Source organism: Tenrec ecaudatus, chromosome 1 (genome assembly GCF_050624435.1).
Source record: "Tenrec ecaudatus isolate mTenEca1 chromosome 1, mTenEca1.hap1, whole genome shotgun sequence".
Classification (NCBI taxonomy): Eukaryota; Metazoa; Chordata; class Mammalia; order Afrosoricida; family Tenrecidae; genus Tenrec; species Tenrec ecaudatus.
In genome coordinates, this window is record NC_134530.1 from 249,269,494 (window position 1) to 249,291,584 (window position 22,091).

At 45.4% G+C, this 22,091-nt stretch overlaps 1 protein-coding gene across 1 annotated transcript in view; it reads right to left on the reverse strand.

Moving 5' to 3' along the window:
• Positions 1–22,091, reverse strand: part of PARP1 (poly(ADP-ribose) polymerase 1) — a 57,711-nt gene that overhangs the window by 26,134 nt on the left and 9,486 nt on the right. Inside the window, exons 3-9 of the mRNA XM_075531056.1 lie at positions 17,656–17,771; positions 15,941–16,155; positions 14,763–14,862; positions 4,869–4,985; positions 4,058–4,234; positions 2,488–2,641; positions 587–727 (exon numbers count right to left, since the gene is read on the reverse strand). Coding sequence (XP_075387171.1) covers positions 587–727; positions 2,488–2,641; positions 4,058–4,234; positions 4,869–4,985; positions 14,763–14,862; positions 15,941–16,155; positions 17,656–17,771 — 1,020 coding nt within the window. The remainder of the gene's footprint in view (positions 1–586; positions 728–2,487; positions 2,642–4,057; positions 4,235–4,868; positions 4,986–14,762; positions 14,863–15,940; positions 16,156–17,655; positions 17,772–22,091) is intronic.

Consider the following 22,091-nt stretch of genomic DNA (forward strand, 5'->3'; position numbering starts at 1 on the left):
ACAAGAAAGGACGAGCGGCCTGCTTCTGAACAGCTCTCTGTGCCTGACAAACTGAGTGATTACGTGCTCTTCCCGTTCCAACACTTCTCCCCACTCTCTCTGTGAGCTATGACGAGGGAGGGCTACCTCCTTCAATCAAATTCCTTACAACGAGCTGCTAGTAGACACGGCAAACAAAAAGGACACTGAACTCGCAAACAAACGTGGTCTACTCATGTCAGCCTAACGCGGCCACCAAGAAACCGCTTTACCTTCAGGGAACGCTGCATTTCTGGACTTAACTGAGCTGCGGACTTCTGTCCCGGCCATAACCTCACTAACCCCTCGGGGAGCAAAGCCAGGTGAGGAGAGTGGTGGCTTACAGTCTTGAGTTGGGGACAGGGAATAGCTATGGTTCTACACGACAATGCAAAGTACGAACCCACTGCTTTCCTTTCATAAAAACCCGAACAATGACCCTAGTGAGAAGAACACAGGTTTGGAATGCCACTTGCATGTGAGACACTACAGCTAGGACTCTCCTATTTACTCCTCACCCCAGCCCAGGAGACGGCACCACCCTGGTGTACAAGCAGCTGGCACTCACTCTGGGTGCTGATGCACAGGGAGGCCTTGTTGGCTGTCCCGGTCAGCTTGCCCCCGAGCTCCTCAATCATGGCCTTCACGTCCTCTTTGTTCCGGGAGAGCTTCCCCAGAGTTAGTATCTTCATGTTGGACAGCGGCTTGTCTGGAATGAAAGAGAGATCACTGGGCAGGGCTGAGTTTGGAGCTGCTGCTGGGTGAGAGAGGGGCAGGCGCAGGCTGGGTACCAGGGCTAGCCAGGCCAGATGCAGGTGTAGGGTCCCTGGATGGCCTTGGCATCCCACTCATCAGCTTCTCCTTAAGGAAAAGAACCAAGACAAGAAACCACCGCCATCGAGTAGGTTCCAACGCACAGCAGCCTCCAGAGGGCTTGCAGGCTGCACGTTCTCACGGGAGCAGCCACCCAGGCGCTGCTTTCTCCTGCAGAGCAGCTGCTGACTAGCAACCCAAATAAATTCCGGCAGCAACACCAGGGCCCCTTCTTTAAGAAAAAGCCTATAAAAAGCGGAGGTGAAGCAGAGGCGATGAAGGCACAGAACTGACGATGAGTTGCTTACACAGACCCTTCAGAGAGGACCCACCCAGGTGTACAAAGAGGTCAGCACTGCTGACCATGGTTTTGGGCAAAGTGGACAACTCTGGCTCTGCCCCAGAGGACAGACTAGGACATAGTGTTTTGGGAATGGTACAGGAGGCCGGCAAGGGGAAGAGAAGATGAGTTCACAAGGGATCACAGTCCTGATTATTCTCCCTCTCATGTCTAAGACAAGGAGTAATCTGCATGTGGTGCTAATAAGTCCATTTAAAAAATGATGCATCTCCATGAGTCACCAAACTGTGTAGTACAATCACACTGAGCTGACCTGAGTGACCTCAAGCTGGACAGTCCCAGGCCGCTGTTTGCTGCATAGGAAAATGCAATACCAGGGTTGCGCTTCTACAACAAGAAATGCTGTAGGAAGAAGTCCCTCAGATGGCAAGCACCCAGGGCCTCCAAACAGGGCTCAATTGAAAAGCCGCTGAGGTCTCCACAGGGGGAGTAAGACCATTTGTATGTGAACCACAAGTGAGGGGAGAGCAGGGGAGGGGCCCCTGGAGCAGGACCAGTCCTGTCTGGTCCACCTGCAGACACTGCAATCTGGGCTTCAGGCACCAGGCTGGGGGCACAGTGACCACCCACACTGTTACCCTAGTGCCCACTGGCCCCAGGCAGAGAGGCCCAGCCAGGGCTTGGTTTATGGCTGGGCATAGGGAAGGACACTGACAAGCTCAAGTTCAGGGCTAAGACCTTTGTCCTTCACCCATCAGAACCATGGCATTAGTCACCAGATGGTGGTGCCATGCTACTATGACCAAACAAAGGCATGGGTCTCTTCAACTAGCAGCACAAAGCATACTCGTGTATTGCTCCTCGTTGGCACGGAGGATCAGTAACGCAGTCAGGCTCAGGAGACTGAGTGGGCACAGGTCTGCTCCCAAAGAGGGAAACGGTGCTGTGCAGGGCAGCGGAAGGCAGGGCATCGGACTATCATCGAAGTAACCTGGTTTTCTTAGGACAGCCAAAGCGACACACACACACACACACACACACACACAAAAAGGCATTTGCTATCTGTTGCTTATGGGAAAGAATCCCAGTGTGGTGCCCTGATTAGGCATTTGACGACTAAAAGTCTGGGAGTTTGCTGCTATCCAGACATCTCAGGAAACACTGTTTTGGAACCCCCATGGAGTGAACCTCTACTTGAGTTAGAATCTAGTTGGTGGCATTAAAACAAGTTAAATCACAAAGAGAAACCCAGGAGGATACTTTCTTAAGGCGGGACTAGAGCATGAGGGTAAGGGCCGTGCATGGAGTGGCTCTCAGGTTAGACCCCTAGCCTGGCCCTGTCGTTCACTCATTACCTGCCGGAGCTGAGGAGTTCTCAGTAACAGGAGCTGCGGCTATGGGGGATGGGGGTGCTGGTGCGGCTGCCACTGGGGTGCTGGTCTCGGGAAGGAACAGGCGGTCCTGCTTTTTGATTTTCAGTTTCTTGAGGTAAGAGATTTCCTGGAATTCCTAAATAAAACACATTTTAGTTATTAAGAAGCCACTTTCCCTAAAACAAATAAATGAACAACCAACCAACCCACCCACCAGTCGGGCAGACAGGGTCTGGTTTGTCCACGCAAAAAAACAAACCATATCACTGGCTTTTATCTTTGTTCAAAGATGACTAACATAAAAGAAAAATGCAAAGCTTCTCGAGAGAGAAACAGCATGATCGCTCTCCAGTCCCTGGTTCGTAGAATTACTCCGTCTCCCACATTTAACGTGGCTGGTACTGCAGTGGTGGGTCCACCAACTAGCAATGAACTAAGACTGTAAGCCAAAGGAACCCTGGGTCATCTCCCCTCCACCCCTGCCAAGGACGAAGAGACGCAGAGCAGCCTGATCCACTAACTCCGAGTCCTGGGAACATCGTTTGCTCTTTAGAACAAGTGGTTCACAGCAGTGTTCCACGACGCTAAGGGAGATACCACCTCTCCTATGCTCCTAAGCTTGCAGCTCACCAACAACAGCCCTTCCTGCCATGCCCTTATTTAGTGAGCAAAGCCTGGATAAAACGGTAGCTGACGTCAGTGGTGGGGGTAGGGGTGTGATGTGGTCAGGTTCCCTGTAGACAGAGTGTTCAAGGAAAAGAACAGAAGCAAGCCTGGCAGTGAACACAGGATGCAGGACAAGCTCTTGTCACAGGCCCAGGGGAGAATGGAGCTCAGTGCTACACACCGAGGAGTTTGTCAGATGTGCTAATGGGCATCCCACAACACAGCAAGTGCCAGTCACCATGCCAGATGCCCGTGACTCCTGGGAATGGGCACAGGAAGTCAGGGAACTGGACTGACACCAACTCCCAGCAAGAGCAGACCCACGACTCACCTAGGCGCCAGGTGTGTTCTGCCAGGACGCAGTGTGTCCTTTTGGCAGCCAGTACCCAGAGACAGCGTCAAGACACTCCCACAGCACAGCATCCAACTGACATTCACAAACTGAGGTTTTCTCACAACCCAGCTCCGTTAGAGAAAGATGACCTTAATAACAGGAGGGACATGACACCCTCCCCTCCCCCCGCGGGCAAGGAAATGCCCTTGAGAACGAAGATCACAATGGCAAAAATCATTCTCTATCTGCTGCGCCTTGAACAGTGCCCAGCACATAGTTGGCACTCAGTCAACAAAAGCAAAAATAATTCATGGTCCTGTCAAGCAAGATTTTTTTACAATTAACATTATACTCCAGTTAGATATCAACTGGATCTACATTTGTTACATTGGCGAACATTCGGGACCATAGTGTAATTCTGTGGTCTGATTATGAGAACGGCCCAGCCTGAAGAAGCCTGAGCAATACTGCACTGCTGTCTTGGCGACCTGGAAGGTAGGCAAGAGCACAGGGGAGGAACCAAGTCCCAGCACAACTCCACCACCAGCCTACCTTTGGAGTCACCCACTCCTTGCGGTTGGGTGTCTGTGTCTTGACTATACATTTGGTCCACGCAGTGACGTCCCCGGTACAGTAATAGGCATCACTCTTAAAAACCAGCTGGCCAGAGCATTCCTCGCAGGGGAGGAGGGCACCAAACACCATCCCATCGGCTACTCGGTCCAAGATCTGAAGCCAGTGCAAAACCGTGTTAGAGAGAGAGAGTAGAAAGGCAACTTTCAAGGACACTTATTGATGAGGGATGAAGAATCTGCATTAGCTTCTCCTTAGGGCTTTCCCCGAGGCTATTTATAATGCCCAGGCAGTTGGGATAGACTTGGGCTGTGTTTTTGAGGTTACTAAGACCTTCTTTCTGTGCGTGACACATTCCTGGAACTCCCCTATCCCTCAGTAATTAGGAATAAAGGTAAAGTCCACAGTACCTGCTGCCACTGCACAAGGTACACTGCAAACCTCAATTCCAGAAAAAGGGCCCAGAGGGGGCCAGCTGGATCTGTAAGGCCTCTGCAGGCCTAGCAGCCCTTGGGGAGCTCAGGTCCAGAGAGAACACAAGCCAAAATATACAGCAGGAAAACAAAAGGCAATGTACAACCCATTAATGACAGGCAAAGATGCCCGAGCCTGGGAAAATGGTGACCATGGTAGTGATGGTGACCACACAACACAACTACTCAATTCTCACTGCCTGTGGTTAGTATTGTGCAGGCATTCACACGAGGGCCTCCGCATGTCACTAGGGCGCCACTCCAGAGGGAGTGGGGTCATCTCACGCTGCGTCCCACTTCACGCAAGGGCAGCTCACCGCCGACTCCCCAGAAGGCACTTGCTGCTTGTTGAAGATGAGGAGCTCCTTCAGGTCATTTGTCGAACACGCCTTCTTTAGCTCATCCTTGACATTCCAAATCAGGTCATTCTGGGCCTACAGAAAAGACAGAAATCCAACCCAGGTAAGCATTCTAACCCTGGTCTTAGTTAGCGACCAAACAAACTTGCAAATTAGCTGAGTTAGCCTCCAAAAGGCTGGTATGATCCGGTGGAAACATGCAATCTGATCCATCTACCTGTGGCTATCGAATTAAAGCTGGAGTGGATTGTCTGAGAAGACGGCAGAGGGCCAGGAGACCACGTAGGAGAGCTGGTTTCACAGAAACCAGGCCTGTGGGACCAACCCTTAGAAGCAAGCCCGGAGACACACCTTAGGACCCAAGAAGCACTAGGCTGTGCACAGGGTCAACCCTTAGCCTCCCCACCAAGTGCCAACTGAGGCAAGGTGATGAGGGAGGGGAAGAGATATTCTCAACCAACTTTAAAGAAACTGGTTGTATTTTCTTTAATCGCATGCTAAATTCTTATTTTTTATTGAATACTTTTATTAAACAATTGTTTTATTTTAAAGATTAATATAAAATGAAATATTTTATTTAATACTCTTAAATCTCTTATCATAATCCAGTGTGTCAAGCACATTTGCTGCCATCATCATTTTCAAAGTACTCTCTTCCCACTTGAGCCCCTGATATCAGCTCCCCATTTCTTCCCCGCCCCGCCCCCTCAGAACCCTTGATAAGTTGTAGATCAGTGGTCCTCAAACTACGGCCAGTGGGCCACATGCGGCCCACAAAGGACATTTATCTGTCTGCCGGGTATTTTTTGCCCATTTTGCATTTTTACTTCAAAGTAAGTTATGTGCAGTGTTCATAAGAATTTGTCCAGTCTTCCAACAGGTCTGAGGGACAGTGAACTGGCCCTGTTAAAAAAGTTTGAGGACCCCTGCTATAGATTATTTTCATCTCTTATCCTCCATTGCCCCTCACCCGTTTTTCTGTTATTTGTCCCCCTGGGAGAGGGTTATATGCTGATCCTGTGATCAATTCCCCTTTTGACCCCCAAACCCTCCCCCTATCCCTATTCATATGGCTATGAAAGGTTAATCTGTCCTGGATTCCCTGTGTTGCGGCCTCTTATCTGCAGCAGTGTGCATGCTCTGGTCTAATACGCTTTTTAAGGTAGAATTGAGGTCAGGGTAGTCGGGAAAAGGAAGCACCAAAGAACTAGAGGAAAGTTGTTTCATCGGTGCTACACTGCACCCTGACTGGCTCATCTCTTCCCTGTGACCCCTCTGTTATGGGATGTCCAATTGTCTACAGATGGGCACTGGGTCTCCAATCCATGCCCTCACTGATCCCCCAATTCACATTGGGTATGATTTTGTTCCAGGTCTTAGATGCCTGATCCCATCGACACCTCGTGATCATACAGGCTGGTGTGCTTCATCTATGTGGGCTTTGTTGCTTCTCAGCTAGATGGCTAAGTGTTTAATCTTTAAACCTTTAAGACTCTAGATGCTATTATCTTTTGATAGCCGGGCACCATCAGCTTTCTTCACCACATCTGTTTATGTACCTACCATTTTTGTCTTTAGTAATCATGTCGGGTTGGTGAGCATCACAGAATGCTGGATTATTAGAACAAAGTGCTCTTGTGTTGAGGGAGAACACGAGTCAAGGCCCAATGTCCATCTGTAACCTTAATACTTAACATATAGATGAGTCTATAGTCCTATTCCCCTCGTTTTACATATATATTTACATATGTACATGCCTGTATTTAGACCTCTATAAATATCCTTTGACTCCTGGTTCTTTCCTCTATTTCCTTTTACTTTCCTCTTGTCCCACCATTATGTTCGGCCTTCATTCATTTAGTAATTCCTTGTTGCTACATTGCCCTTGATTAAGCCTCACTAAGTAAGCATCCTACGCCCTTCTCTCCACTGGTTTTAGTTCACTTGTTGTTCCCTTGTCCCCGGATTGGTTACATGCTAAATTCTTATCATGTATGAAGTTTTTCTAAAATGGAAGCTGTTGCCATCAGGACAACTCCAGCTCACTGCCAGACAACATTACTTCACACATTAAAGTAGAACTTAGCATCTTTTTAATGTATGACATTCATTTAGTATGAATTTAATAGCATTAAGTTGTTATGTAATTACTGTTGGCCTACTTTTTGTTGGTTGATTTGCTTATCTCTGCTCATTTTCTCTCACCTCAACTTGCAGAGGAAGTTAGTAGCCCCTCTGTTGGGAGAGTTGAGGTTGTGTGCTCCTCTCCCACTTCAGGAGTGTGAGCAGCTGCTATGAGCTATTTCGGCGTCAGACCCCAACTCTGTAACCTGGAGAGGAGGGTGCTTGCTGGCCATACGTTGCACACAGGCTCACTGCCAGCAAGTAACACGACTGACAGAGCTGCTTCCTTTCTAAAGATGCTGGGAGCCCAGCAGGTGCCAACGCTGAAGAAAAAGTCTAATGAAGAAGGACCACCAGTTCACCCATGTGACTGGGAAAGGGAGCCAGCAAACCACATGCATTAGCTGGGGAGGCAGTGGGAGGACTGTCACTTTCTGCCGCTCCGTGATGGAGCGAGAGAACACCAGGCGTTCAGAATGGCATATACAAGAGCCCCACATACAAATTACATGTTTTTCAATGTGATAATTTGTGAAGCAACTGGCATGACTTTAGAAACGGCTTCTAATTCTCAAACCACCATTCACAAGAGCCAAGCAGATGGCTCATGGAAATCATGCCCCCAAGAAGACACTAGTGGTTTCCCCCAAGTTTCCCAAACACCAAGCGTTACCTGGAGTAATGTTTTGTAACACATGAGTAATCAACAGCAAAAAACTCTGGTCGGGGATTACTGAATTCATGGGTACTTTCTCCTTTCAGCAAATGCACTCATTACCTTTCATATTTTCATGCAGCTATGTCTCATTCCTTTTATTTTTCACTATGACAGGTTAAGGAAATGATCTCTTCAAGGCACCTGCCTGGGTGCAAAGGGTTAAGTGCTTGTCGTCTAACAGAAGTCAGTGGGTGCTGTTCACCAAGAGGCGCCTAAGCAGAAAAGGCGCAGCTACTTCAAAACGGAATCCTGCGGAAGAGCTCTCTTAGGACACAGTGGGGTCACCGGGAGTTGGAGGCAGCAAGATGGCAAGTATTACTGGTTCAGAATGGCTGGGACTCTTGAATTTAGTAGTCACCTCCCATGTTTAAAATCATCACTCATGCACAAGGGGATCATACTGTGGTGGCTGGTGTTGCTAGAAGCGATGCCAATGGTATTTTAAGTAACGGCAGGGGCACGCATGGCAAACGGGTTTCAAGAGAACCCGAGGAGAACACATTACCAAGCAGGAATAGGCTGTGGCCACTGAAAACCTTATGAATACTGTAGGACACTCACTGTCAGACATAGTTCTGGAAGAGAAGCCCCTCAGGTGGGAAGGCACTCAAAATACGACTGGGAGAGAGCTACCGCCTCAAAGCATTGTGAACCTCAAGGACGTGGATGCAGGAAAGCTTTACTCAACATGGGAAGAAACACGTGCAAATATCCATGAACAAGAACATGAAATGTGCTTGACAGAATGATGTATGAAGAGCTGTGTGAGCCCCCCCAAAAGAATGTGAAATTAACACAATGTAAGAATACTGCAAGTCGTCATAACTGGAATGGGCCATAAAGACCAATGATCTGACAAGGGAGCAACAAATGATCCAAAATTAGTGGTAAGAAGGGTGAGAAAGGGCTGGTAAGGATTCAGCAAGGGCAATGTAACCGAGGAATTACTGAAACCCAAATGAAGCCTGAGCATGACAGGGGGACAAGAGGAAAGTCAAAGGAAACAGAGGAAAGAACAAGGAGGCTAAGGGCATTTATAGAGGTCTAAATACAGGCATGTACAAATGTAAATATATTTATGTAGGATGACGGGGAAACAGATCTATGTGCATATATTTATATTTATAGGTTTAGTATTAAGGCAGCAGATGGACATTGGACCTCCACTCAAGTACTTACTCAATGCAAGAACACGTAGTTCTATTAAATTGGCATTCCATGATGCTCACCTGCCCGACACGATCGCTGAAGACAAACGTGTGCACAAGCAAACGTGGTGAAGAAAGCAGCTGGTGTCCGGCTATCATAAGATAAGCATCTGGGGTCTTAATCTCCCTGGCAGTAATCCCGAGTGTGGCACAGGGTGAATGTTAACTGTCAGAAGTGGTAACCCCGAGCCACACTCCGGATTACACTGCAGAGATGTCCCTTAACAAAATTACTGACATAATTAGATCTCCAGGGATGTTAAAATTGATCACACCTGGAATGTCTACTAGAGAGATTAAAGTGAGTAATTTATTTCTTTTAAAAAAAATCATTTTATCGGGGCCATACAACTCTTATCACAATTCACAATACATCAATTGTGTCGTTGCCCTCATCATTCTTACAACTCGCTTTCCGCTTGGGTACCTGGAATCAGCTCATTTTCTCCCCCCTCCACCCTTTCCCCTCCCCCATGAACCCTTGGTAATTTATAAATTATTATTTTATCTTATCTTACACTGCCCGGCGTCTCCCTTCACCCACTTTTCTGTTGCCCATCCCCCAGGGAGGAGGTTATATGTAGATCCTTGTGATCAGTTCCCCCTTTCTACCCACCCTTCCATCCTGGTATCGCCACTTCCACCACCGAGGAGTTCATCTGTTGTGGATTCCCTGTGTTTCCACTTCCCATCTGTACTACCGTGCGTCCTCTGATCTAACCAGGTTTGCAAGGTAGAATTGGGATCATGGTAGTTGGGGGGAGGAAGCAATTAAGAACTAGAGGAAGGTTGTTAGTTTAAAATGAGCAATTTCTTAAGAATTACAGGCCTACAATATAAAACAACAAAGCTCATGCAAAACAATGCACCACTTTGGGTACAAAATTACTGACACAATTAGACTGCCAGGGAGGTTAAAAGTTTGCAGATAAACAAGCAGCCATCTAGCTCAGAAGCATCAAAGCCCACATGGAAGAAGTACACCAGCATGTGTGACCACGAGGTGTAGAAGGGACCAGGTAACAGACATCAAAGAACAAAAAAATCATATCAGTGGGTGTCCAACTTCCCGATATGATCACTGAAGACAAATGTGTGCATAAGAAATGTGGTGAAGAAAGCTGATGGTGCCCGGCTATTAAAAGATAAAGTATCTGGGGTCTTAGAGGCTTGAAGGTAAACAAGCAGCCATCTAGCTCAGAAGCAACAAAGCCCACATCGAAGAAGCACACTAGCCCGTGTGACGAGGTGTCGAAGGGATCAGGTCTCAGGCATCAAAGAACAAAAAATCTTATCATTGTAAATGAGGATGAGTGCAGAGTAGAGACCCAAAGCCCATCTGTAGGCAACTGGACACCTCTTTACTGAAGAGTTACAGGGAGGAGATGAGCCAGTCAGGGTACAAGGTAGCAACGATGAAACCTAACTTTCCTCTAGTTCTTAAATGCATCCTCTCCCCAGATCATGATGCCAATTCTACCTTAAATCTGGCTAGACCAGAGGATGTACATAGGCACAGATAGCAACTGGAAACACAGGGAATCCAGGACAGACGACTCCTTCAGGACCAGTGGTGAGAGTGGCAATACTTGGAGGGGGAGGGAAGGTGGGTAGGAAAGGCGGAACTGATTATAAGGATGTACATGTAACTTTCTCCCTGGGGGATAGACAACAGAAAAGTGGGTGAAGGGAGATGTCAGACAGTATAAGACAAAATAATAATTTATGAATTAGTGAAGGGTACATGAGGGAGGGGGTAGTAAGGAAGGAGAGGGAAATGAGGAACTGATATTAAGGGCTCAAGTAGAAAGCAAATGTTTTGAGAATGATGATGACAACAAATGTATAAATGTGCTTGGCAGTATGGATGGTGTTAAGAATTGTATGAGCCCCTAATAAAACGATTATATAAAAAAACAGACCAATGACTTAAAGTCTTAAGTGAGTTGAAATGGCCTGGTATCGGTCACTGGGAGCCGGATAATCACACGGCTTACTAAGTCAGGAATGACAATTGAAGAAGAATGGCCCACCTCACAGAGCAATGCTGCCTGTGGATAGGATGCTATCTCTATGTCAACAATGTCTAGCTAATACAACCATATTGCAAACGCACACGCCAACAACTAAAGTCAGTGATGGAGAAACTGAAGAATTCTATCTCCTTCAGCATGAAATTAAATGAACACTAAATCAAGATGCATTGATAATCACTGGTGATTGGAATGCGAAAATCAGAAAGAGGAAGGACCAGTTGTCACACATAGAGCCCTGGCGACAGAAATGAAGGAGATCACATGACAATTTTTAAAGACCATTGAATCCTTCAATGTGAAGGCTACTTTTCAACAACATAAACGGAGATTCTACCTGCGGAGCTTGCCAGATGGACTACACAGGAAGAAAACGATTACATCGATGGAAAGAGGCAATGGAGAAAAAGCTCAATATCAACAGGTCAAAAGCATAAACCAGTTCCGGCCAGAGCTGAAGAATATCAAAACAAATCCAGAATACGACCTTGAGCACATTCTACCTGAACTTAGACACCATCTCAAGAACAGATTTGGACAGTGAACAATGACAGAAGACCAGATGACTCTGGGGTGACAACATACAAAGAAAACAAACAGACGGGTAGAAAGGAAAGACAAAAGTGGATGTCAGAGGGCACTCTGAAACTTACTCTTGAATGCAGAGTACAAGGGCAGAACATAAAATTTCAAAAGGCAGCTTGAGAAGACACAGCAAAGCATTATAATAAAATGTGCCAAGACCTGGAGCTAGAAAACCGAAGGGGAAGAACACACTCAGGAGGTCGCAAACTGAAAGAAAAAAAGAAAACTGAAGCAAAAATTCAAACCCTGAATTGGAATACTAAAGGATTCCCGGGACAAAATATTGAACAACACAGGGAACATCAAAATAGAACTGGTTGACAGGCAACCATTTCAAGAGGTACTGCTGAAATCAAGAACTGATAGGACGGAAGAGGTAAGTTCAAGCTGCATTGAAGTCTTTGGCCCAAAACAAGGTCCCAAGAAACGACAGATCACCAATGAAAATGCTTTAAAAACAATAAACCCACTAATAAAACTGACACAGTGTAGGAAGCACTTGCTCATCTCGATGTCAAGAATATCAGGAGACAACTACCCAGCCAGGGGCCTGGAAGAGACCCAGATTTGTGCCTATTCCAAAGAAAGGTGGAATAGTTGCAGATATTATTAAATATTATTAATATTACATGCAAGTACACTTTTGCTGATGATAATTTAAATCCAGTTACAGCAGTACAGGAAGCTGCAAGAAATTCAAGCTGGATTGAGCAGAGGCCCAAGAACAGCAGTTCTCAACCTTCCTGATGCTGCAACTCTTTAATGCAGTTCCTTATGTTGTGGTGACCACCTCCAACTATAAAATTATTTTCGTTTGCTACTTCTTAACTGTAATTTTGCTACTGTTATGAATCGGGAGGTCGTAACCCACAGGTTGAGAACCGTTGTCCTAGAATAAGGTGTATCATTGCTGACAGATGTCACATAGATATTGGCTGAAAAGTGGAGAATACCAGAAAGATGTTTACTTGTGTTTTATAGACTAAGCCAAGGCATCCCAGCTGCGTAGGTCACAAAAAACTATGGACAACTCTTCAAAGAAGAGGAATTCTAGAATATTTCATTGTGCTCATGCAGAACTTGTACACAGATCAAGAGGCGGTCGTTTGAACAGGCCAAGGGCATGTTACAGGAAAAGCATTTTACCGGGATTTTATTTTCACCATATTTAATCCATGAGTATGCTGAGCAAACTCATTGAGAAGCTGGATTATTTGAAGAAGGCAGCATCAGGATTGGAGGTAGACTCTTTAACAACTTGAACTGTGCAGACAACACATGCCGGAAGCAAAGAGGAATTGAAGCACTTACTGATAAAGACCAAGAACGGCACCCTTCTGTACGGATTATAACTCAGTGTAAAAAACAAAATCCTTACACCTGGACCAATAGACAATGTAAAAGATGGAGAAAAGACTAAGTTGTCAAGGATTTAAATGTATTTGTATCTACAATCCACACTTAGAAAACAGCAGCCAAGTACTCCTGTCAATGCAAGAATACTTTGTTCTATTAAACTGGCATTCCACGATGCTCACCTTCCCGACATGATGGTTGAAGACAAGATGGGTGCATAAGCAAATGTGGTGAAGAAAGTTGATGGAGCCTGGCTATCAAAAGATACAGCGTCTGGGGTCTTAAAGGCTTGAAGGTAAACAAGCGGCCATCTAGCTCAGAAGCAACAAAGCCCACATGGAAGAAGCACACCAGCCAGTGCGATCACGAGGTGCCAAAGGGACCAGTTATCAGGCATCAAAGAACAAAAAATCAAAACATTGTGAATGAGGGGGAGTGCCGAGTGGGGATCCAAGACCCATCTGTAGGCAACTGGACATCCCCTTACGGAAGGGTCTCGGGGAGGAGAGAGCGTCAGCATGCAGTGTAGCAACGATGAAACATACAACTGCCCTCTAGTTCCTAAATGCTTCCTCCTCCCCACTATCATGATCCCGAATCTACCTAACAAATTCGGCTAGACCAGAGGATGTACACAGGTATGCATACACAGGAACTGGAAACACAGGGACTCCAGGAGAGATGATCCCTTCAGGGCCAGTGCTGAAAGAGGCAATACCAGGAGGGTGGAGTGGAAAGGGGGAACCGATTACAAGGATCTACATATAACCTCCTCTCTGGGGGATGGACAACAGAAAAGTAGGTGAAGGGAGACGTCAGATAGTGTTAAAATATAACAAAATAATAATAATTTATAAATTACCAAAGGTTTGTGAGGGAGGGGAGAATGGAGGAGGGGAAAAATGAGGAGCTGATATTAAGGGCTCAAGCAGAAAGCAAATGTTTTGAGAAGGATGGCAGCAAATGCACAAATGTGCTGGACACAATGGATGCATGTATGGATTGTGATCAGAGCTGTACGAGCCCAATAAAAATTTTTTCTTGTTAAAACGATTAAAAAAAAGATTAGTATAAGCTAAAAAAAAAAAGAGAGAGAAGAGCTCAAATGACATCGCACTGGGCAAATCCGGTTCACAAGACCCCTTTAAAATGTTGAAGAGCAAAGACATTAATTTGAGGACTACGGTGCATCACAGTATTTTCAATCACCTCTCATGGATGTGAAAACTGGACAACGAGTAAGAGGATGACAGAACCGATGCATTTCCATTATGGTGCTGGCAAAGAATAGTCAAAGAATCACAGACTGTAGGAAGAACAGATGCCATCTATCTGAGAAGCAGACCCTCCAGAACGCTCTTTGGCAGGGAGTCTGGTGAGACTTAGTCTCTGAAAGGTCATCAGATGTGGTAAAGACCCTCAGTCATGAGGATGGAGCAGGACTGGACAGTGTTTCATTCTGCTGTACAGACGGTTGCCTGAGTTGGTGCTGAGTCAGTAGCACCCAACAACAGTGGCTAAAAGTGACCTTAAAGTTCTAGGACGCAGAGTGAGTGATTGCACCATTTGGGTGGCAATGTCACCTGATTCTGCATTAGCTCGGCTGGGGGCATGGCACCTGTCGCCTAGGGTGGCCTTTCTCCCAAATATGAGCTTTGTCTCTTTAGGAAGTGGGATGATAGGAATTTTGGAAATGACTCACGCTACTTAGTGACAGTGTTAATTTAGGATTTCATAAAGGTCTTGTTAGACGGGGCACACGCTTGCCGTAGCTTTGCCTCCAGGACGAGGAGAGAACTGAGAAAGGAGACAGAAGTTCAGGACTCACCTTGAGGGCCTTTTCCAGCTTACTGCCCTTGTCTTTCTCTTTTTTAGCTTTCTTCTTAGTCACTTCTTCCGTGCCATCCACTTCATCACCCTTTCTCTTTCTGAAAGAGACCAATGTCTGGATCAGAGCTATGACAAGCCTGCAGTCCCGTGACACGGAGTGACATGGTCTAACTAGAATGCATTCGACTTATTTAAATGTCAATGCCTCTCTGTAGAGCTTGCTTGTACTTATCAATCCCTCCCCAACCCATATTTCACACCAGGCTTGGAGTGCCAGGTCCATCCACGCAGGCGGCACTTGCAAGCAAGGCCGGAACCTCGTCCACTGCAGGACACAGCGCTTCAGTTGCGGATGGCTGGGCTGCTCAGAGCTCGTTTGGTGTCAGAACTCTGAAATGCCTCTTGGTAGAAATGAGACCACCTGGAAGATTCTGGCAGAGACTTAACAGGAGTGAGCCAAGGCCGTGAGGGGAATGACGGGTTAGTGGTAGGATTTTTGCCTTCCATTCTGTAAAGAGTGTCTCAGAAACCCTAAGGGCAGTTCTACCCTGTTCTACAAGGTTTCTATGAGTTGGAATTGACTCGACGGCAGTGTTTGATTTTGGTAGTCAGGGGTGCTGGGTTCAGTGGAGGCTTGGATCACAAAGGTATAATTCAGTTATACATGGGGTGGGTCATCAGGGACCAGGGATCAAGTGAATGGAAGGTGACCACACACCTAAGACAGGAGGAAGGGATTGCAGAAAAATAAAACTCACTCTCACTGCCCTCGAGTCAATGCTGACTCATAGGGACCCTCTGGGAGTCTTCGAAACTATAACGGTTCACGGGAGTCAGAAGCCCAGTCTTTCTCTGGAGGAGCTGCTGGTGGTTTTGAACTGCTGACCATGCAGACTGTAGCCCAATGTGTAACCACTACACCACTAGGCTCCACGTCTGTCAGCTTCAGCAGCTTCCAAATGAAGATGGACTATGAAGCATAGCCTGAGATCTATGCTCAAAAGTCAGCCAATGGAAACCTTATGGATCCTATCTGCCACCAATCCTGGGCATCGAACAAGACCAGGCAGAGTGAGTTCAGTGTTGGAGGCTGACTCAGTGGCAGCTAACAACATGGACGCTCTAAGGTCTCTGGGTGCCCCTCACACCCCTCCCCAAAGCTTAGCCCCTGCCTACCCTTCACTCTTGACTCCTGGGAATTGCTGCTTCAGGAATTCTTTGTCTTCCGGTGTGAGGCGCACAAAGCCTGTAATTTGGCTAGCGATGTACTCAGGCCGGAAACCTAGTTTCTCTTTATTCTGGATGAAGCAGTTTGGGTGGTACCAGCGATCGATCACACCCATCTGTGGCTTCTCTGGGTCCAGCATCTTCTTAGACAGGCGCATCTGGCCCTGCAGATATCAGGGAGAGACAAGGAAAGGCGGAGGACATCCATCAGAGGGGTCTTCAGGTAGCATAAGCCTGAGTTCCAACCCACAGAGGCCTCTGCGCTAATCCATAGCCTGATGAACAAGCAGTGGGGCACCGGGAGGCTTCTGTCTTTTATCGTACCAAGAACTGTGTTACCTTCCAGTTTCAGCACCTTCATTTAAATGGGCTAGTGCCACTTGGCTGCTTGGATACCCATTCCCTGGCCCGGGGCAAGTGAGTGAGCAATGTCCCTGAAGATGTTTCTGCTGATCTGGGGCAGGCACTCGCTTTGGCATGTTGGGGAAGAGCTGGGTCTCACACAAACCTATCAGGCCCAGAAAGAGCCAGCACAGGCCCCAAACACAGCATTCTTTTCATAATATGATGCTGAATTTTCAGCCCAATCCTGTTCATGAGGACACTCGAGTCTTTTTCCATATAAACAGCCTCCTAAGAAGAGGGGACAGATCTGTAAGGAGAGCTCAGTACTGCCATCCTGTGCTGGTTTACACTGATCAGGTCTGATATTCTTGGGAGAGGTCCAGCCTGAATATGTCCCAGACATGAGAACTCAGTCAGAGGGTCCAGGGCACTGACCAGAAACACTTCAGGACAAGCAAATCCTGCTTCTGCATTCCCCTTCAAATGAATGACACCTTAATGCTCACCTTACACTTTTGCTGGTAGAAGGTTAACAGGAGCAGATCTAGCGTGTGTTCACTGCTAAAATACTCACTAGTTAGCTTAATTCTCAAGGAGTCCTGGTAGCAATGAGCTGCTAACCACAAGGTCAGCAATTCAAATCCACCAGCTCCTCTGTGGGAGAAAGATAAGGCTGTCTGCTCGAGTAAAGATTTAAAGTCTATAAACCCAAAGAGGCAGTTCTATCCTGTCCTTTTATGGTCACTTTGAGTTAGAATTGATTAGAAGATGATAAAGTCACTGATTTGGGTTTGGCCTAAAAAATGATAATAAAGAATTTTCTATACCTTATGGAGGTAGGAACTGTCCATCGATGCCTTACACAAAGCCACTAGTATATGGACTAAGGTCAGAGAAGGGTGGGGAGCTAGAGTACACCCTCCCTTCTGTCAGTGTCTCATGGAGATGGCTGTCCATTCTATCTGACAGGTTGTCAGTCTTCTGGGACTGATGGGCTGGTTAAGAACTTAGAAGATCATATTCGTCAACTTAATCCTACTAAAAAAGATAGAATAACCTCCCCCCACCAACTGCCAAGTCCCACAGAGACCCCTTGTGTTTCCAAAGTTTTCCCAGCTCTCTAACCAGAGGACACGACGACACACAAGGACTAGACTGGATAAAACGGACAAGCTTTGTCAGAAAGAAAAGCCAACGCCTCCTCCACTCTTGACCAGGATCTCTGTGGAATGTTTTGTTGCTACTAGTGGTGCACGCTATTTTCCTTTGTCTCGAGACATTCAATTGAAGCCCACGCACATAAACACCCACATGCTCACCTTTTCTATCTTCTCCATACACCCCTTGCACGTGCTTCTGTTGGACTTGGCGTACTCTGCTGCGAAGTCACTCAGCGTCTTCTCTGCCTTGCTGCCACTTCCATCTTGGCCTTTGCCTGAAGAATAAAACATCAGGCAATGCTCATCTCACAGTTTAACTCTGATAAAAATTACTCTTCTCAAACAGGTTCTTTCAGCCAGCAGAAAGCTGGTGGTTCATTGTCTGTACCTTACTTCCTTTCATTTGGTGGCCTCACTCAGTTTGGAAAGATTATTCTACAAGTCTTGAGAATCACTGACACTCATGGGCTTGCCACCAGCCAGAGTTGACTCAATGGCAACTGTTGTTTTTTTAAAGAATTGTGTGCCATACTACATTCTAACCCAATCTTCTAGTTCCCATTATATTTTTATGTATCAAGGCTAAATGCTTAGGAGGTAGTGAGTTTATGTGAAAGATGGAGAAATAACTCAGGAAAGGAAGATGAGGGTAGAAGTGGGTGATCAATGTTATGGAATTGTACATGTAAAAATGGTTAACTTGGTGTGTTTTCTGCTGTGCATACTAAAAACAACAAAATAAGTAACATTTAGGATAAGGTGACCAGACATCCCGATTTTTTAAAAGAATGCACGACAAGCTAGGGTATACGGTTTTCGGCTATCATGTGGCTATTTCGCCAGGATGTAAGTTTTATCAATGGTGTCCTGCTTTACCAATGTTAAAATCTGGTCACCTTAATTTAGGAGAAAGGAAAGAAAAAACACACGTCAAACACTGAATTAGAGCATCTTAATATGGAAACAAACACTATATAAAGGGATTAAATAAATGGTAATGGTATCGTTTCAAATTAGTGGGGAAAACTTTGAGACAGAGAACAAGCAATACCCATTTAGGACAAAAGCTAAATTCTTATATATAAAAATAAATCCAAAGGCTGGCTGTTTCTTCCCTAAGATTAGGAACAAGACAAAGCTGCCTTCTCTCACCATTCTGTTCAACATTATTTTGGAGGTCCTAGTAAGTGCAATAAGGCAAATAAATAAATAAATGAACAAAGTTTGGGGAAAAAAAGTAAAGCCATGTTTAATTGTAGAAGATAAGATTGTATATGTGGGAAATAACTTAAAAATCTGCAAAAAAGCTACTAAGCTATTAAGTGAATTCAGAGAAATAGAATACAAAGTCAATGTACTAGTGTATAAACAATTACAAACATAAAGTACTATTTCAGTACCATTGAAATACATAAGATATTGAAGAGGCAAGTTTAACAAGGCAGTCAAAAACTTTATAGTGTAAGCTGTCAGACTGTTGAAATTAATTAAACAAGACCCGAATAAATAAGACATATCATGTTCATGAACTGGAAAAATCAACTTAAGATGCCGATTATCTCCAGTATGATCCCCAGATTCAATGCAATGCTAACCAAAACCCTGGCAGACATTTTGGAAAGAAATTAACAAATTTAAAAATTAAAAAGGGAATACAAAGGCCCTAATACAAAAAACATGTGAATCTAAACCAATTTAGAGGGATCGCGATCACAAGTCTGCAGTACTCAGGACCGTGTGCTATCATCAGTAAACAAATCCATGGAACTTGTGGGAAACAGACCCGGGAAGAGAGTGTATTGGGATAAGCTCTCACCATCATAAGTTAAGGAGTCTGGGAGGCCCGGCTCCCACGGAGGGAACCTTCATGGTTATGCATTTCTGTCATATTTGCCTAAATAAAGTCAGGGTCTCACAATAAAGCCAAATTTAAGGTGCTCTTTGTCAATACAAGGTAGCTTACTATACAACTGACAGTCAACTGCTTGAAGGTGGGCGCCTGAAGGCTGTCTGTCATCAAAGCCATCAGGCCCTATTGTCTGTCCCACCCTAAGGATGGCCCACTCCCTTCTGGTAAGGATCATAGATTATTCCCCTGGAGAGGAGCTCAGACACCTGAGGTCAAGCCAACTCCCAAGACCAAGGTTAGGCTGTCATCTTGACTGTAGAGCTCACCCATCTTGTTAGGTATGCACCTTCCTGTCACATGTATGCCCCTAGCATGACTCCCTCCAGTTATGTATGAGCTTACCATGGCTTGTTTAGTAGCAGCTCTAGGAAAAGCTTAAACAGCCTTGACAAGAGAGAAGCCATTTTGAGCTGACAGACACCATTATGAACTGGCTGACAGGGAGGCAGGCTGTGCTGACAAGCGCAGCGGACTGTACCGAAGGAAATGTCTGTTCAGAAGGCTCGGAAGAACGATCAGAGCAATTATTGTCCAACTAAGAGCAGTTGTTTGACTAAGAATGGCTAACCGCAATGTCCTGTTTCTGTACTCTGCTTGCCCGTGAGCCTGCACGTTGCAACAGTACAAAAGCCTTTGGAAGAGGAAAAGAGGACTGTTCAGTCTCCTCTCAAGAGAGCTGAAGGTCCCTGCGCAGGAAATAAACCTGTTTCTTTTGAAGTTGTCCGTGGTCTGGGAAGGGACAGTAGCTACAACAGTCTGCCCGAGATGATCTAAAGTCTGTGAGAGAAGGAAGTACAATCCCATTCTGGTTCTGGATACCATGGAAGAGGTGAGCCCTTGTATCTTTTATCTTGTCTGATGTCTCCTAAATTTACCATTCAATTACTTAGTCCCCATAGGAACCATACGCCAATTAGGTTTTCAAAAGGAAGACAAACGCAATTCAATGAGGTAAAGGAGACTTTTCATTAAATGGTGCCAGGACAATAGGATGGTCACATGGGGGAGGGGGGAGAGGAGAGAGAATCTCCTCCCAACTCATACCTAACCCAAAAAAGGAATTTAAGATACCACACAATCACAAAGGGGTTGGGATGGGGACTGCACAGACACACTATCAATATGAGAAAATACACTGATTGACTTTCTAATGTTAAATGTTTTGCTTTTCTGTTGGTCCCAAAGGAGCCCTGGTGGTGTAGCATTTATCCACTGGGCTGCTAACTGGCAAGGTCACAAGTTTGAGACCAGCTTTCTTCGGCAGAAGACGAAGCTATCTACTCCCATACAGCGTTGCAGGCTCAGAAACTCAGGGGCAGTTCTAGCCTGTCCTATAGGGGTGCTATGAGTCAGCATTGACTCGATGGCAGTTTTAGTTTGCTCTGTCATTTAATACATTTTGATTAGCATGAGATCACACACCTAAATATAAAAGCGAAAACAGTGAAGCTTTTGGAGGAAAACAAAGGAGTGTACCTTCCTGATCTTAAGAGTAGGCCAAGATTTCTTGGGCAGGCCATGGGAAGCACTACCCACAGAAGGGAAAAGAAAAGTCAACGGACTAAACGTCATCAAAACCAAAACCTTTTGTTTACCAAAAACCGTAGCCACACAAATAGGTAAGTCACCGGAGAAAGGTATTCTGCACCACATGCATTAAAAAAGGATCATTATCTAGGATATTAAGAATTCTTACAATTCAAAAATAAAGACACGCAAATTAAAGAGCCACAATAAGAGTTTTAGTACCTACCAATTAAAATGGCTTATATTAAAAAGACTGACGATCCTAAATGCTGGTGAGGATGTGAAGGAAATGGAATTCATCTATTCCCCTGGGGAGAATGAGAATATATAACGGTACAACTACTTTAGAAAAAAGTTAGATGGTTTCTTAAAAAGTTAAGCCTTTACAGGACTTCCATTCTTATTTACTCAAGAAAACGGAAGCACATGTCTCTACAGACTAGGACATGAGTGCTTGTAGTGGCTGTATTTCTAAACTGGCAGCCATCCCAAAGAAACCAAGAGCAAGGAGAGGCTCACTGGACAGTGTCTTACAAAGGACTACTAGCAACAGAGCCACCATGAAAACCCTACCCACACTAGAGCATGTGGGTGACTCCCATGATACTGTGCTAAGAGCCCACTCTATTCCATTTACATGGAAGTTTCGGAGCATACAAAAATCACTCATGGGGACAGTAATCAGAAAACCAGTTACCTGGGCATGGGAGGGGACTTGGATTACTGGAAAGGGTAAAAGAAAACTTTCTGGGGCTATAGAAATGTTCTGTAACTTACAGGGCATGTGACATGTATACACATTTTTCAAAACGTAGAGAACTTTAAGCTTAAAGGTTATGGCGCCAATTAGTTATGATTTTGTGGTACCTTAAATGCTTTTGGGGTTAGGTTTGAGTTGAGAGTGTTTTGACCCCCATGTAAATATCCTGCTGTCCATCTGTTGAAAAGTCACCTTTTGCCCATTGAAGTGTTGTGGCTTCTTTTTGAAAAACTAACTGGCACCATAACTTTATACCAAGCATATGCCACTATTTTTAAAATTCCAGATGAAATTTTAAAATATGTAACAGAATTATGATACTAAAAATACCAAAGAGAAGATAAATATGACTACATGGAAATCTCGTCAAAAGATAACACTTGAATTTGGCAAAACTTG